General features: G+C 38.4%; 2 protein-coding genes across 2 annotated transcripts in view; both read left to right on the forward strand.

The window, feature by feature from the left end:
- Positions 1 to 442: 442 nt before the first annotated feature.
- On the forward strand, positions 443 to 4454 carry rsph14 (radial spoke head 14 homolog). Its single transcript, XM_055167758.2, has 7 exons — positions 443 to 506; positions 688 to 879; positions 1282 to 1378; positions 1479 to 1597; positions 1789 to 2014; positions 2143 to 2279; positions 4021 to 4454. The coding sequence occupies exons 2-7, from the start codon at positions 690 to 692 to the stop codon at positions 4257 to 4259; spliced, it is 1008 nt and encodes a 335-aa protein (XP_055023733.2). The 5' UTR covers positions 443 to 506; positions 688 to 689; the 3' UTR covers positions 4260 to 4454.
- A 91-nt stretch (positions 4455 to 4545) lies between these two features.
- The window catches only part of LOC129413924 (dematin), a 39655-nt gene continuing 26780 nt past the window's right edge, over positions 4546 to 17420 (forward strand). The window contains exon 1 of the mRNA XM_073867376.1: positions 4546 to 4867. The gene's annotated coding sequence lies outside the window, so the exon portion shown is untranslated. The remainder of the gene's footprint in view (positions 4868 to 17420) is intronic.

The raw sequence follows: 17420 nt of genomic DNA on the forward strand, positions 1-17420 counted from the left end.
TATTTTAACAGCTCTTATGAATGCTCAAATAACATTTTGAAATAAAACAAAATACAATTGAAATAAAAATAAATAAAAGACAAAAATGATTGTAGTAGTCCTGAAAGCTTTATGACTTAAAAGTCCTTTCAGTGTTTAATATATATATATATGCATTGTACAAATAAATGAAAATCACGAATTGAAAGCATTGAAAAGATCATAAGTCGTGCAAATTGTATTTGTTCAGAGTGCTTTCTTCTTAGGAGAAAATACAATTGTCTTTAAACAGTGTTTTTATCTCTGTTAAAAATACTAAAATAGGTTTGCATTTTTGTATATAAAATCTAAGTACAGAATTAGGATTATTTAAAAACAAGCATTTGAAGAAATAAAAGCATGTTCGCTTTTGATAATAAAGGAATTGCGTAATTGACGTTATTGTCTGCGTCCAACGCGTAGCTACCATAGCAACCCAACTAAACAGGAAACTCTACACAGAGCGCTCGTTACAAATCATCGAAAAGGTAATGTTGTCTTTTTACAATATATTAATCTGCTTGCAATGCTTATTTTGAACGTTTGTGCAAATTCATAATGAACAGTAGGTTACTTAACCGATCAGTTGTCTGTTTACCTAAATATGTCAGGTATTTATAAATATATTAAATAAATCAAACGTACTAATTTAAAGCACCCTTTTGAAAGAAATGTCAAGACCCCAGACATCTCAACAACATGCGCACACGGAACAGGCATCTGTTGCTTTTGGTAACTGGGCACTTCCAAAGCTCTGTAAGGAGCTGCAGGACGAAGATCTGGTCACCCGGCAGAGGGCGCTAGCTGCACTCTGTGACATCGTGCATGACCCTGAGCGGGCATTTGAAGCCATTCTCAATGGTAAACTTCTTTATCCTAAAAAAAGTAATATCTGCTTATTCTTATTTAATCTAAAATGACCTAGTAATTTCTTTACATTTACACATTATTTATAAATAGAAGTGAAGCTTACACACACACTGACTCATACCCATGCCTGGTAAATATTGGACAGGCCAACACTGTGTTAAAAAAATACCTAATGTTGGGTTTTTTGTTATGCAACCATGGTTTATAATATAACCCAGCAGTTGTGTTAAAGTATTGGGTCCATTTTAACACAGTGGTTTGTTCTGTGCAACATTTACCCAGCATAACATTTTTAGAGTGCACATCTAAATACAAAAACAACAAGACACAGAATAATACAATTAAAGAGGAAAATATAATGAGATAGCAATTATAACATCTGTTGTATCCACAGATGTATGGAAAGACTTAGGGAGTTGCTGCAAGATGAATTATGCAGGATCAAAACTGTTGAAGTGCTTTACGTGCTTGCAGCACAGAGTTTGGGAAGGCAAGTATACGTGATTTACTATACTGAGCTAAAACATAACTAATGAGCAACATTTTAGTGAAGAGCTTCCATTTTTAATGTGATGTGCATGTTTATGCAGAGATGCATTTTTTAAATATGACATGATGGTACCCCTCGCAAACCTGTTGGATGACCCTGTAGACGCCTGCCGAAAAAACGTGCATCAAACCCTCAAAAGGATGGCTGAATTTCCCTCAGGTGGCATATTTTTCTGTTTTTAATGGTAAATACTGGAGAAGTGTGTTTTTTAAAGCCATGGTCATAGGTTAAATTAAACCCATGAAATATAGCTTATTCTTAAGCTTTTACATGATAACCTTATGGTTTCATTATGATCTACTTTAATTTCTCAAAGCCTCCACCCTTCTTTCTTGTCATCTCATTTACAGGAGCAGTATTCATGGTGTCTATGGGGCTGGTGCCTAGACTGGTGCTGAAGATCCAAGTGGAAGCAGAGGACATTCGTGCTTTAATTTTATCCACATTAAGCAGTTGCATCATGGTAAATGCCCATCCTGCTATAGAATGTGATATAATACCTGTTTTGAGAGATCAGCTTTCTCACACCTCCTCGGACATCCGCCAGGCAGCCACATCTGCCTTAGTAGGAATCAGGTAGGCAGCATAGTATCCAAGCATGTGGTTGAGGTTAAGTTCAATAGTTGGTCAATTTAAGTAAAAAAAAATCTTAAAAAATATCGAAAAGACAAAGTTCATTTTTCTACTCTACTCTTCTCTCTCAGTGTTCCTGCACGTGGTAAGACACAAGTGTGTGAAGAGGATCTTCTGCCCTTGATGGTCAACCTGCTGTCGGATAGTGATCAAGTGGTCATCGCTAATGCTGCGGGGACCATTATGAACACAGCTGTTATCACCAGAGGTCAGCACATAATTAAGTTGAAGGGCCAGTGAGAGATGTTATCACATTCAGTATTGTATTCAGTAATGGGTTTTATGCACATATTCGTCTGATGTTTTATCTCATCAGCCAATAGCAAATATAAAAGATTAGTCCATTTTCTTAAAAAAAAATCTGGATAATTTACTCACCACCATGTCGTCCAAAATGTTGATGTCTTTCTTTGTTTGATCGAGAAGAAATTATGTTTTTTGAGGAAAACATTTCAGGATTTTTTCATTTTAATGGACTATAATGGACCCCAACACTTAACACTTAATTCAACACTTAACAGTTTTTTTTCAACGGAGTTTCAAAGGACTCTAAACGATCCCAAACGAGGCATAAGGGTCCTATCTAGCAAAACGACTGTCATCCCCGACAAGAAAAAAAAATGCACCTCCAAACCACAACTTCTCGTCCATCTTCTGTCCTGTGACGCGCCGGCGCAACCTCACGTAATTGCGTAGTGAAAGGTCACGTGTTACATATATGAAATGCACATTTGTGGACCATTTTAAACAATAAACTGACACAAAGACATTAATTAGTATCATTCGACATACAACAACGTCTGAACGGTCCTCTTTCTTCACACTTGTAAACAGTGGGGCGTAGTTTCGCATACATCATTCGTGACCTCTTGACATGATGACGTATTGCGTGATGTCACGCTGGGGCATCACAGGAATGGAGATAGACGAGAAGTTGTGGTTTAAAAGTGCATATTTTTTATTTTTCTTGTCAAAAATAACAATCGTTTTGCTAGATAAGACCCTTATGCCTCGTTTGAGATTGTTTAGAGTCCTTTGAAACTCGGTTGAAAAAAACTGTTAAGTGTAGAGTTAAGTGTTAAGTGTTGGGGTCCATTAAAGTCCATTAAAATGAGAAAAATGCTGGAATGTTTTCCTCAAAAAACACAATCTCCTCTCGACCGAACAAGGAAAGACATCAACTGCATTTGGTATCATGCTGTACAAAAAAGCAAAAACTTCTAAAGAGTGCAACAAACAGTGGCATCCGGTCATTTATCTTTCGAGGGCACACAATGCGAAGCTCGTCACAACATGTATTAAACCCGTCATGTCAAAATATGTGCCTGGCGCGTCATGTTAACTTTTAAAAAAAATAAAGAGTAATGTAACTCTTTACATAATGTGCATCACGTGTCATGTTAAAATACTGCATGTCTGCTGCAGACGCTTCGAAGGGGTTTATGATAAAAGAGATGCTCACGTTTGCCAGATACTTGCTTAATCTCACGTGCAATCAGAGTTTAGTGTTAAAGGCGGGGTGCATGATTTTTGAAAAACACTTTGGAAAAGGGAGCCAGGCAGAGTACCAAAACACGCTTGTAGCCAATCAGCAGCAAGTCTACTAACCAACATAGTTGCCTGGGTTGTATTTGTGTTGGGCTTCTATTAAAAGAAGCTTCAGATTCTATTGGGGTAGGGGCGTGTTAGTGTCTTGCAAGTATTTTGTGAACGTCTCTTTTAGAACAAACCCCTTCGACGCGGCTGCAGCAGGCACGTACAGCATTCCGACATGACGCATGATGCACATGGTTCACATGACCTGTTTCACGTGACAAGTAACACACATGACACTCCGAACACATATTTTGAATTCGCGCCCCTCGGAAGAGAAGTCACCGGCCGGCACTGGCAACAAAAGTTAGTTATACACAGATTATGTGTGTCACACATCCTCTGCCTGTTTCCAGGTAAGCATGAGGCGTTGAAAGCAGGTGCCATCACCCCTCTTCTGCGGCTGGTGGTGAGTGAGAACAGAGCGGTGTGTGCCAATGCCCTCCGTGCCCTTACAGTCCTGGCAGAGGTTCCTAGTGCCAGAGCTCAGCTGCTGGAGCATGTGCCTCTGCTGAAGACCAGACTCCAACATCCTGACTCCATCATTCAAAGAGCCGCATCCACAGCCATTGAAGTCATCTCCTGGAAGCCATGAGGGCAAAAAAGATCTTTAGCCATATTGTGATGAATACTTTAATTAATTGTTCATGTATTAGAGCCACATAAAAAAAACACACATGTAAGAAAACATGAAGTTGATAGCACGGTGTCTTATAAATAACAACAAAAACATTTGTATGATGTGCAGTTGTTTTATACAACCTAAATAAAATACAGATTTTAAACAAAACGTGATAGGCTATTATTTTGTGTGTGTGTGTGTGTGTGTGTGTGTGTGTGTGTGTGTGTGTGTGTGTGTGTGTGTGTGTGTACAGTAAATGTGCAGTGTCATGTTGTCAGGAGACCCCTCGGTGCTGTGAATGGATTGAACCAGTGGTCAACGGCAGCGAGCACGCTCGCGCTATCTGTCACGCGACATGAGGAGTCAGGACTGATAAATATTTGGTGCTGGTTGTTGGGAACCAGTTTGACCAAATTAAGAGGACGAGCTGGATTCGGTTTGTCAGTCCTTTTCTATAAAGTCGTCGCAGAAGTGCTGAAGAAATTTTTGTTGAAATAAACGCGAGGATTACATTGCCCTGAAGACGCGGACCGGAGAAGCTGGATATTTTGTCTACGTTATCGTATTTTCTGATATTATAGGTAAGTTAATCATCTACGTAGATTGACTTCTGAAATAAATACTTGTTTGAAATCGTTATTTTGTTGACTAACTGGAATTTCACTGAGATTGTAACCGACAGCGGGTGCTGCCTGCCACGGGTGCGTGCGTGGCTGCGAGGGCGCGCAACGTGTAACTCAAACGTATCTATAAAATATATAGGCTAATACTTGTGTAATTGAGGTAAAGTAATTGGATAAACTAAGTGCTCGGACATAATGTGATATGTCTGGTGCGTCGTCGACGTAATTAAAAACAAATGCGAGAAACGTAATGGATTGCAGCGGATGATGCGATGCTTTACATAACACGAGGCGATAGAAGCATGACAGGTGCCGCCTGATGCTGACACTTATATTTCCCCCCAAAACTCGGTTGATTCGCTAAAAACACATGGTCAGTGAATGTGTTTGTGTACAGTGGTTTGTTTTTAGTCCAAATTCAAGTTATGCATTCCCTGTAGCTTAGTTAATAAAGCATGCGTACGCAAAGCAAAGGTCTTGCTTCGATCCCCAGATACACGTGACATCTGTGTGTATGTTGAAGGCATTGAAAGTCGTTTTGGAGAAAAGCAGTGGTCACATATAAATGTCTTAAAGTGGTATATGTAAGCGCGCAAGGTTACATATTTCATTATACTGTAAATTAACCAACATTGTTTTAAACATTTCCTGGGAATTCCCTCAGGTATGTTAATTCCCAAAACCATCAAAGCCATGATAACATTTATCAGTAGCTGACATTTAGGGATTCAAACCTGAACTTTCTGAGTCCACCTATTTAGTAGCTCTTCAAAGTTCTCCATGGCCTCTCCATATCTCTTTATGCAGGGCCAGATTATGTAATCTTATCTACCTAACAGCAATATCATTTTGGGGAGGATGAATGTATGTGACCAATATAATTAAGAATTGTGGATCAATGTAGCAGGCCACCTGTTTGCTTCGTGCGTGCCATCTGTGTGGGTTGACTGCATCTTACTATTTATTAAAGAAGTCTGTAAAACCTTTGCTTTCAATCACAGATATTCCTGTGAAACCGATGCTGAAGGTGTTAAAGCAAGACGTTGAAAAACAGGGTGTGCGTTTTTGTATGTGCGTGTTTCTGTGTTTGGATCCTTCATCTGTAAAAAAGGATAAATTATGCCTTGCATGTCTTTACACACTCACATCACCCTTTGCATTACAACAGGGACCACTATGGTGCATGGCAACAGGTTGTCATGACGATAGCATCACATTTTCCTTTCCGAGTTCAGTTTGTTCCCACTTATACATGATTGTTTGTTAATTTTCTAAATATACACTCATTAGGCCTATTTTATGCAACAATTACACTAGTTCTCATGATATATCTTGAGTGAAGATGTTGTAGATGGAGTGTGTAGTCTAAACTGTGTTCATTCATTGTTAGCTTAAGCCTAAGATTTGTTTAATAAAACTTGAACCTGGACGACAAGTTCAATCGCCGGATGGATATGATTACAGCCTAAGGACCGAATAAAGCAAAGATTTATGTTTGAGTCTTTTGTTAAGGACTCCTCTGCAAGCTTCTTAACCACAGAGGGATTACATAGGGCTCCCCTATAGGAGCTTTTAATTAAAATGTGACGATCCCACTGCAACCTGATAGTCCTTTACAAGGATGAATAAATAGGAATGGGAGAGAGATGGTAGATGCCGGAGAAACGGGAGGGCAAAATATTGCATTGATTTAATCATTCATTGATGAATGTTTTAGAAATTTCATAAACCGTAGGTTACTGTAATTGCCTGAATATGACAAGTGTCAAGTTTAAGTCTATAGGAGGGTCAAGCCTCTTGTAGTTCAACTATAGGGATGCCAAGGTCATGTGTTTGGTTCCCAAAAATGCACACACTGTAGACTGCACCAAATGCACTATAAATTGCTTTGCACACTTTATTTGAAGTGTCTGTCTGAACGCATGGATGAAAATAATGAAATGGGCTTCCATGGCTGGCAGAGTATGAGATTGATCCCTAAAGAGGAGAAAGAGGATTCCTTCATGTGTGATGCAATGATTGTAAAGAGAGAAAACCCAGAGCACAGGGAGAGATCGTGACCACAAAATTGAGCTCTGGAGGTTTATTTCAGCAAACTAACACTTTTTTTCAACCATCGCAGCTCAGTCACCTTTACATATCCTGATATGTTTAAAGCAACCATTGATTTTGATGTTTTCTATTTTACAAAAACAGTCAGGAAAATGGTTAAAAAATAAATGGTACAAAAGCTGCCACAGGGGCATACACCCTTTAAAAAGATCCTAATAGAGTATGTATCATTTAGGTACAGATATGTATACATTTGGTACCAATATTTACTTTTGAGGTACTCGTTGATTTACGCACTCTTTGATACCAGTATGTACCTCTGAGGTACTAATATGAACCCTTTATAGGTGTACTTTTTTTAAGGGTACTGCCCCAGTGACATAGGAACCATTTTAGTCCATACAGTGTAAACATAAAAGTTTGTGTGCATAAATGTGTTTCTTTTATTGATTTAGGCGTAATCTGTTTTCAGTGTTGAGAAAAAGTTGTTTTAGACCTAGTGCATGTTTCATGAGTGTGTAAGCGGTTCACACCGTACCCTCTCTTATCTCCCACAGCAGCATGCTGGTCATATGGTTTTGTTGAACTGAGATAAGTATGTTTCTCTATGAGATGAGACACAGGGATCTGTTTTGGAGGGTGAACTGAGTCTGGCAGACAGCAAATAGGGACAAATACGTTATGAAATTTCATGTGACATCAGGATTTGTTTGTGAAACTTCCAGAACGTTACTGCTATAGCTATGCCAGTATGTTTATGTCCTCTGTTTAGATATCTAAGCGGCTGAAGCATACCCCATCCTAATTTTAAAACATTCATATGAAGTAAAAAATAGTCTTTACATTTTGTCACAGGCTTTAAAAAATTAATAAATTAATGCAGTTGTTTAAGCAAATGATTTATGCAAATAATGTGTTTATTTATGCTGTGACATGTGCATTACGTGTGACCTGCACAACTGATAACAGAAACTAGTTGTTGATGATCTGTTTCAATAATCCTTTCTTATGTCAATAACCACAAATAGGCTGATTTTAATTACCAATAGAAAAAAACGGAGGAAAATATTACTGTTTTCAGAATCCTCAATAGCAAAACAAAACATGCATGCACACCAGCGAAAGGCTCAAAATGGGTGCTCGACCAAGTACAGTATTCAAATAAAAATATAAAACTGGCACACCAAAGCTTCAAAATATAAAACATTAGGCTTGAAACATTACTTCTTTGAAAGTCCATTATTTTTTTTTGTGTGTGTTTTTGGAGTATTGGTGTGTGTGTGTGTGTGTGTGTGTGTGTGTGTGTGTTTGTGTGTGTACATGGTGATCATAAAGGGATGGACATGGTCAGAAACAATGCTCAGGTAGGCCGTGGCATTTAAACGATGCCCAATTGGCACTAAGGGGCCTAAAGTGTGCCAAGAAAACATCCCCCACACCATTACACCACCAGCCTGCATAGTGGTAACAAGGCATGATGGATCCATGTTCTCATTCTGTTTATGCCAAATTCTTAGCCTGGGTGCCAGCCGATCTTAGCCCCGCCCACCACTATTTGAAAATCGGGGAAGATCGGTCTGGGGATTCACGGTTGAGGAGCTACTATGCGAATACCAAAACCGGCCGACGAATCAAATTGTGAGGGCGGGCTTTATACGATGATGGACAGATGATCAACAGTAACGTATCAACCACGTCACCAAAGAGCGCGTGTGTTCAATCTGTTTACAATGAAATGGCTGCCGCTGGTTAGGGCTGGGCCGGTTTGGATTTTTTCTTACCGCGGTCGGTAATCAACAAATTCCCGCAGTTTTGCGGTTTATTGGCAAGACAACGAGTTAAATAACATGCATGACTTATTTATGTTCAATAAACAACATGTGCAAATTCCTTAAGGAACATGTAAAGTGAATATTATTTCCTTCCACATTTCTTCAATTTCAACATTCAACAACTTGAACAAATAATATTATCCGTTAAAAAAAAAAATGTTAACGCATTGTGCGTGTCCACACGTACGTGCCTACAGACATTTCTCCACTTTTCTATCCTTAATTTATGAATGGCCTGTAAATGACGCAAATTATTGCTGCCCTGATGGTCTGGTAAAATAACTATTTGTATGAGAAATCACTTGTACTGCATATGTGTCCGTGCTTGAGTATAGATTGGAAGCTGCACGGAGACGGCTGTGTGTGCGCAAAATGACACGGTCTGTCTCGCGCGCGCCCGGGCGGTCCGCGCCTGGCTCGCGCGCATCCGGGCGGTCCGCGTCTGTCTCGCGTGCTCGGGACCGCTTCTGTTTTAGACACTTACCATAAACATCTGTCTTTTTCCACAAACGGAGAAAGAAGACGCAAAAGCAAAACTTTTTGAAATGTGTACTGCTGTAGAAATGGCCACTGTGGTAGGCTAGATGAAAAAGAGACAATCTAACCTCTTTGGATATTAATCCTCGGACTGATCGCGTGCTCTTTATGTTGCGTGACAATTAAATAATGTATGAAACCTGATTCTGTTGTTGATCTGTTGCAGCTGTTTGCAAGTTCAAATTAAATAAAATGTTTGTATTGCTTTTACCGAGTCACAGACAACGTCACCTGTATTTCTACTCAATGACAATTTAATATTAAAATCATATCAGTTAACATTTAATGTTCATAATAAGCTGCGGTTGTTTGAAAGCTGCGTGTATAACATCCCCACATATACACACAAGTGCAGGCCAATGTTTCAAGTTTTTTTTTTTTTTTTTGCGGTTATGACGGTGAGGAGCTCAGACCCGCGGCATGGGTCCCGTGACCGCGGTATGGCGGTAATCCGGTTACCGCCCCAGGCCTACCGCTGGTGAATTCAGATGTGTGGATTCTGACATTGAGTCTGTTCTAAAAGATATCGACAGAGCATTGATTTAAAAAGCAGAACAGAGAAACGCGATCAAGGCATTTGTTTATGTTTTCGCCGTCCTTCCTATGGAGGACAAAGTTAAAGAAGCCACTGAAATGGGTATCACGGCGATGCAACTCGGCGTGCACGACGAGATGGATATAATTAGCGGTCGTTGCCAGCTTCTTTTCGGAAGCCTGGAATCGTGACTGCTGAATAAGTGGAGGGACATGCTAGGCTCCGATATTTTTCAAGCCAACGTAATGGGTAGCTATCGTCGTGGATGAAGTTCACCTAACGTACAAATGGTAAGAGACAGTCTTACTGTATGACTTAGTAAATACTTAATGTTGTGATATAAATGAAATGTTGTAAACATAGTAGGTGTTGATGTACCTTCGCTAACTCAGACTTAGTATAATTACAATGATGTTAGTATCATTGTAGCGAAATTACTAGCAGTTCGGTCAGGCTGCTAAAAACGCCATTTCAACATAAGTCACACACTCCGTTGCTTTGATTGGTCGTATGTCTATCCAATTGAGTGCAGAGGCATTTTTCGGTTGAGACACGCCTCATAATTTTAGCTCAATGGAGCGGTATCAGACTCAAATTCTGACTAGAATTGAGTATGACAACGTCAGGCTACCAAATTCTGACTCTACCATCTGAATGTCTCAACAGAAATCGAGACTCATCAGACCAGGCAATATTTGTCCAATTTTGGTGAGGTTGTGCAAATTGTAGCCTCTTTTCCTATTTGTAGTGGAGATGAGTGGTACCCGGTGGGGTCTTCTGCTGTTGTAGCCCATCCGCCTTAAGGTTGCGCATGTTGTGGCTTCACAAATGCTTTGCTGCATACCTCGGTTGTAACGAGTGTTTATTTCAGTCAAAGTTGCTCTTTTATCAGCTTGAATCAGTCAGCCCATTCTCCTCTGACCTCTAGCAGCAACAAGGCAATTTTGCCCACAGGACTGCCGCATACTGGATGTTTTCCCTTTTCACACCATTCTTTGTAGACCCTAGAAATGGTTGTGCGTGAAAATCCCAGTAACTGAGCAGATTGTGAAATACTCATACCGGCCCCTCTGGCACCAACAACCATGCCACGCTCAAAATTGCTTAAATCAACTTTCTTTCCTATTCTGACATTCAGTTTGGAGTTCAGGAGATTGTCTTGACCAGGACCACACCCCTTAATGCATTGAGCAGCTGCCATGTGATTGGTTGATTAGATAATTGCATTAATGAGAAATTGAGCAGGTGTTCCTAATAATCCTTTAGGTGAGTGTATATATCATTTTTGATGGAAGTGTAGTTAAGCGGCGCGCGCGCGTGTGTGTGTGTGTGTGTGTGTGTGTGTGTGTGTGTGTGTGTGTGTGTGTGTGTGTGTGTGTGTGTGTGTGTGTGTGTGTGTGTGTGTGTGTGTGTGTGTGTGTGTGTGTGTGTGTGGTAGGAAACCAGGGTTCTAAATTAACACGTTGTTATTAAAAACTTACTAGCCAGTTTTGCATGTGGCATTGCATGCTTGATACATAAAGCTCTGTTCTCGAACATTTATCCCTCTGGCAGTACTTCCTGCATTTCCCATGAACACTGTGCCTTAATGCTACTTGATGATGTTTCATACACCCATTGGCTGCGCGCAGTTTGCAGGGAAACCAGTGCGAGAAACCATGGAAATGAACGGAGCGCGTCCACCAAAACACAAGGAAGGCGGCACGTGTCCCAGTCTAAATCTTTTGTGCCTCGGTGTAAATCTCAAATTAAAATTATAGCAGTTAACTCGTGTATTCCTTTACAAAGATAATAGCGGCACAAACTGATCTATATGCAATGCAGTTACCCAATTTACGCTTGTAAAAGCGTCGCAGAAGCAAATCCATGTCTTTGCGTTCATCCACGCACAAACGCATTCAAAAGTCCATTGAGCTGTTAAGTTAGCTTATGAAAACATGACGAAACTAAAGTACGTTTCTAAATTATAATTTTATTTTGACTCAATCTCTATTGGCTTCTGTGGACATCAGAAATGTTTTGTGCAAAGCAGGGAAAGGAAAGCAGAAAGGAGAGATGATGAGTTTAAGGGAGGTAAGATAAATTACATCCTCACCCTTTTAGGTCTCAAACATTAGAGGAAAAATCTCAGGAAAACCTCTTGTCAAGTCTATAGAATTGCATTGTTGCTGAGAAAATCAGCACATGTATGTGTTATACTGTTTTGTATTTTCAGATATGAAATTAATATTTAGTTTACTAATATTTAACTTTAGGACACTACATAAACAGTTAGTAGTAACTATAGCCCTATTCGGACGGGATTAGTTTTACAGGGGGACCTCTGAGAAAATTGTGCTTCTCAGAGGTCCTCTGTGTTTTTAATCCCGCCCGAATCGGCCATGTGTGTGTTTTTCTCTGACGACCTCCGTAAGAATTCCAGAGCAATTTACCTACTGTTTTTCGCCGAACTCTGAGAAATGTAATCCCGTCCGAATGCAAATGTCTGTGTTTGCCCGCAATATCTTTTGAAAACGTGGTTCATTTCGTGTTTTGGCCAACGTGATCTGCCGTAAGGTCTTACTAATGCGCGTATATTGTATTTCCTGAGTCCCATTCATTCAGATATGAATGTTTTTTGCATTTGGCAAAATAAAATAATTAAAGCAAGACGAGCTGAATATCATACACTGTTAAGACTGGCCACTGTAATATCATTAACTTTATAAGATACTCTGTTCAAAGTTGTTCAACTCCGGATGTTAATTAATAAAGATAATACATTTTTATTAATCATTATTTCTTCATTTCTTTTGTGTTGATTATAAGCAAACAGTTATATAAAACATGTAGGCTAACGTTACTTTAGTAGGATTTGTATATTTTATTTTGATTTGTAAAAATTAAATTAATAAATTACATGTCATAATTTTACATTTTAAGCAAAATATTAAACATTAAACACACATATCCAGAGCACGTGCTACTGCAACGCCCAAATGCATGAAACAGACACTCCCATCTCTGGAATAGCCTGCATCATTTTAATCCCGTCCGAATCGGTACATAAAATCACAGACGTCCTGGGGTAAACGTTGAAACTCAAACGTCGTTTGGAAAACTAATCCCGTCCGAATAGTGCTTTTAACTAAGATTATTTTAGTATAGCAGTTATAAAATGACTGGTTTCTTAAAATATTGTACAAATATTCTTGTAAAAGTAAGTTATTAATCATTGCTATTATTGTATAATGTTGAAAATATGCATGTACGCGAAAGAAAAAACGAAACAAACTATTTTGTGGTGGGAACAAATAATTTAAAAGTTGAGGCAGTAAAGGACCATGAGAGTGCCCAAAGTCATCAGAGAGCCTAACGTTAATTAAAAATGCCAAGACAGGTCGTATTGAAGAGAGCCTTGCTGGAAGAAGCATCACTTTATGTGTGTTTTTCATACCAACAATGTTAATAAAATTATCAAATGCAATCAAGTGGCAATCATAATTTCTATTTTTCAGCGAAAAAATTTGCCTAGTGGAAATGCTGATTGGCTGGTAACTTTAGAAAGTTACTAGCCACATTGGTTGGTGATCAAAAAAGTTAATTTAGAACCCTGCATATATATACTTTCTGTTTCCAGAATCTCCCCACACATAGTCATAGTCAGCATCTAAACAGTTGTTTTCTGTAAATGTATGCAAAGTTTTCTAGGTTTCGTAACTGCGCATTCAGCCAGTATCCCATGGCGCTGTTGTCTGAGGTCTATAATGTGTTTTAGCAATTTATGTCCCATCCTGCTGCCAATAGAACGTCCGAACACAATTAAGGCAAAATGGATGCTGCCATAAACGTCCATCAGTGGGGCCATTAACCTCCAAATCTGTACTCATGTTTTTTTTTAGTTGTGCCTCATAAAGGTTAGTCTCAATAAATGGATACCCATATAGCAACTTTGCTGACAGCACATCAAATCCTGTTTTTAAATAGAATAGAATATATAAGTGAATTTTCCCAAAAAGTCACAATTACATTTATTTACTTATTACAAATGCAAATACAAGACAACAAAAACAACAAGTATACAGGTGAAACACCCAGGCATTATTCAATAAATCTGTGCAATGTGCCGCCCATGGGCAACAGCACAGTGCCTGCGCCCCTGAAAACATAATCCTCCACATTCTGTGTGAGCGTATGAGAGAGAGAGAGAGAGAAAAAAATCAGGCCCACGCACATGCAGTAGCCTTCAGTTGGAAATAACATTAATTGTTATGAAGGCATTTAAAGCTTAGTCGAGGACTGCTGTTACATATTAGCCAACAAGAGAAAGAAATCCAAATCCAAATATGTTTGTTACTGTATTCCTTTAACAAAATCAATGCATTATATACACGCTTCTTCATACATTACAATCATGATTTAGTCACGTTCAGTTGACTTCCGTTCATATACATGCAAATGTGGCAGACCGGAAACGCATTCCAGAGTTTAAGTTTGATGAAGTCTGACCTGTGAATTTGTGAAGATGTATGAGCAATAGATGATCGATACATCACAGTATGACCTTTTCAGGTGAAGGAAAAACTGAATTTTTTTGAAGATTTGCACAATCCCATTTTATACAATAATACCAAAAGCAACAATTACGGTGCAAGCATAGCGAAATACATGATGTGTGCGAATAAAAAACAGCAAGTGTGTTATATCCACATGCTGCCCATGTACAGTACGCAGGGGTTAGCATCGAAATTTAGCATGCTGAGGGTCTAGTATTACTACGGCATGATTAGCATCCACAAAGCAAGATCCTGAAAAGAAACCACCCAAACACTATATGGTGATTCTCACGAAATCCAGACTTAAAAGGTGTCCAGCATCAGATTTTTAAAAAAAGCCATTGAAGACAATTTTTTGCACATACGATTAAGGTCTGAACTTACTGCATTATTTTTAGAGGATTTAAAAAAATATTTCCTATTGAATTCTTTAAATTTTTTAGATTATCATTATAAAAAATTATCATTACCGCAACATGATATTACATTAAATATATGCATTTACAAACTGATGTTTCGGTAATGAGAACTATAAAGTTGTCTAGATACTATGACAAACAAAATTGCAACTGTTATCTGGAGAGAAAAAATAAGAACTGCTTACCTGGTAGCCATTTTGAGTGTCAACGTCAATTATGTCCCTTCCAACAATTTTTTTTTTGAAAATGTTAGTTCCTTGATGGCTTAAACAATGATTGAAAATTGTTTCGGAGGATGAGAAAATTTTTCTTGGACACATTTATATTCCTTATTATTGTCTCTCTACATTTACCAATGATCACCAAATACCACATGTTTCTTTACTTTAAATGTATAACATACACTAAAGCTTTTTATTTTTTAGATTTTTTAATTATAAATATTTCCATGTCAAAGAACCCAAATCCAGTCATGGACACGTTGCGGTAATGAAAATTTTCCCCTTAAATGTGAAAAAAAACAATTTGGTTTGTATGATGTCATTTGAAATCATGTGCAAAATAGTACATGAGGAGATGTTTGTAACTGTATGGTTCATATTTTGATACTCTTACTTTGCATTTACTTTTTTTATCAAAATGTTTCACGACACCTCATGAGTCTAATTTCATGAGAATCACCCTATATCATTATGGTGGCAGCATTCACATTTTCTAGTTGTTGTTACTGTTACCCTGTATTGTGTTAAGTTTTTGTGATAGTAATTGTTGTAAAATCCTATTAACTCTTAGTGATTGATTTTAATCTTTGTTGGTAAAGACCAACTTCATCTTTTGTGAACAGACCCTGAGTGAGAGAGTGTGTTTATGCATCCATGTGCATTATCTGGGTGTCTGATTTCCCTTGTGAATCCTGATGTGTCTGAACTCCTCCCAGACGTGTCCTCTTTCTCACATATGAAAAGATCAAGGGTCAATACACAATACCCAATGAATGCATTGGGCATTAATTATTAAGGCTGAGTGCTACATTGTGATTGGACAGGTTTGTGAAGAAAGCAAGCACACAGAGTATAGAATAAAGAATTGGCATACATTTGTGAATTTGGCACACACTTTAGTCCATGGCAATTTATCAGGCATTTAATTTCATTTGTATGGCCATTACTTATGCATAAGGGCAGCATCTATTTGTGTATATAAGCATATACAGAACACGCACTTATGTATGTACACAACTGATATATGCATTTGAAAGTTGTACTGTAGTGGTTGGTTGAATTTACATACCGTGTAGTAAAGTGGTGACAGTTGATGGCAAGTCAGTGTTATACTGGGATCTGTTTAATAAAATCTTGGTTTAAGGACGCATTGCTATGGTCAACTAGTCATCCAACAACTAGTCTCGCGTAGCCAGACCTTCAATACTGTTTTTCGCTGCTTTTTCTGGACAAAGCCCGCCCACAAGCTGTTTGACTGACATGTCAAACAACCAATCACAGTTTGTTTCGTCTAGCGTCAAGTTTCGGACTCCCCACAATAAAGAGCCGGCTGGCAACAAGTCAGTTATTGAAATAATCAGCCGCAACCGAATAGCATCTAAATAAACAACATTACTCACTCACCATAGAACAACGTTGTGCACTTCATCAACAGCCACACCAATGAGACGCTCCCATTAAACATCTGTTTGAAGCATATCTCTCCACTTTTTAACACATACAAGCAATTCAGGAGAACCAAACTTTTTGACTCCACTAACTGCCTCAAGCAAAACTCTTGGACGTCTTTTAGAGAGTCTAAGCTGCGAACTTTGCATATTTTTGAGAATCCAATGTTTAGCTGATCATGATAACTGGTCATTATTATCCACGTGAACACAACTGATTCTCTTCCTCAATGGAACATCAGAGCTTTGTTTTCCAGGGACCGAAACTAATCGCAACACTCGCGTCTCCTGGAAATCCGGTTTATTTCAACCAATCAAAAGAGAACTTTAGACATTCTCACAGGGTTTCCAGAAATGTGTACGAAAAACATTCTGTGGGCGTGACGTCTGAGGCTGAGACTATCCAACAACTTACTAGCCGATTAGTGAGGTTGAATAGTTTAGTTATCATATGAAGAGTTTGGTTCCAAAACGCAATAAATCCATTTTGACTAATTTGGGTTTTCTATACCAAGAAAGTGACAAGATGAAACCATTATTTTCTGTTATAAACTTTCACATAGCATCTTTATGTTATAATAACATTAAAATTCAAATATTAATTATATATACGAATGATTTTTTCCACAAAATGCAATTAATCCATGACATGTTTTTTTTTCAAAATGCTATAAATCTATTATATCAATGTATAAATGTGCATTCATCTTTGCCATTTTATATTCATTTAGTTGACTAGTGGTATACACTGATTAAAAAAATAAACATTAATCAAAACACTTACTTTGTCATATTTATAACACTGTCATTGCTGCTGTTTTACTTGACGTCGTCACTTAACATTTTTCCCAGCGATCAGCTGTAAAATGTTTTGGTCCTGCTCATTTTCCTTAACTTTGAGTAAAATAAAGTAACGTTTTTCATAAGATCCC

This window comes from Misgurnus anguillicaudatus, chromosome 5 (assembly GCF_027580225.2).
Source record: "Misgurnus anguillicaudatus chromosome 5, ASM2758022v2, whole genome shotgun sequence".
Lineage (NCBI taxonomy): Eukaryota > Metazoa > Chordata > Actinopteri > Cypriniformes > Cobitidae > Misgurnus > Misgurnus anguillicaudatus.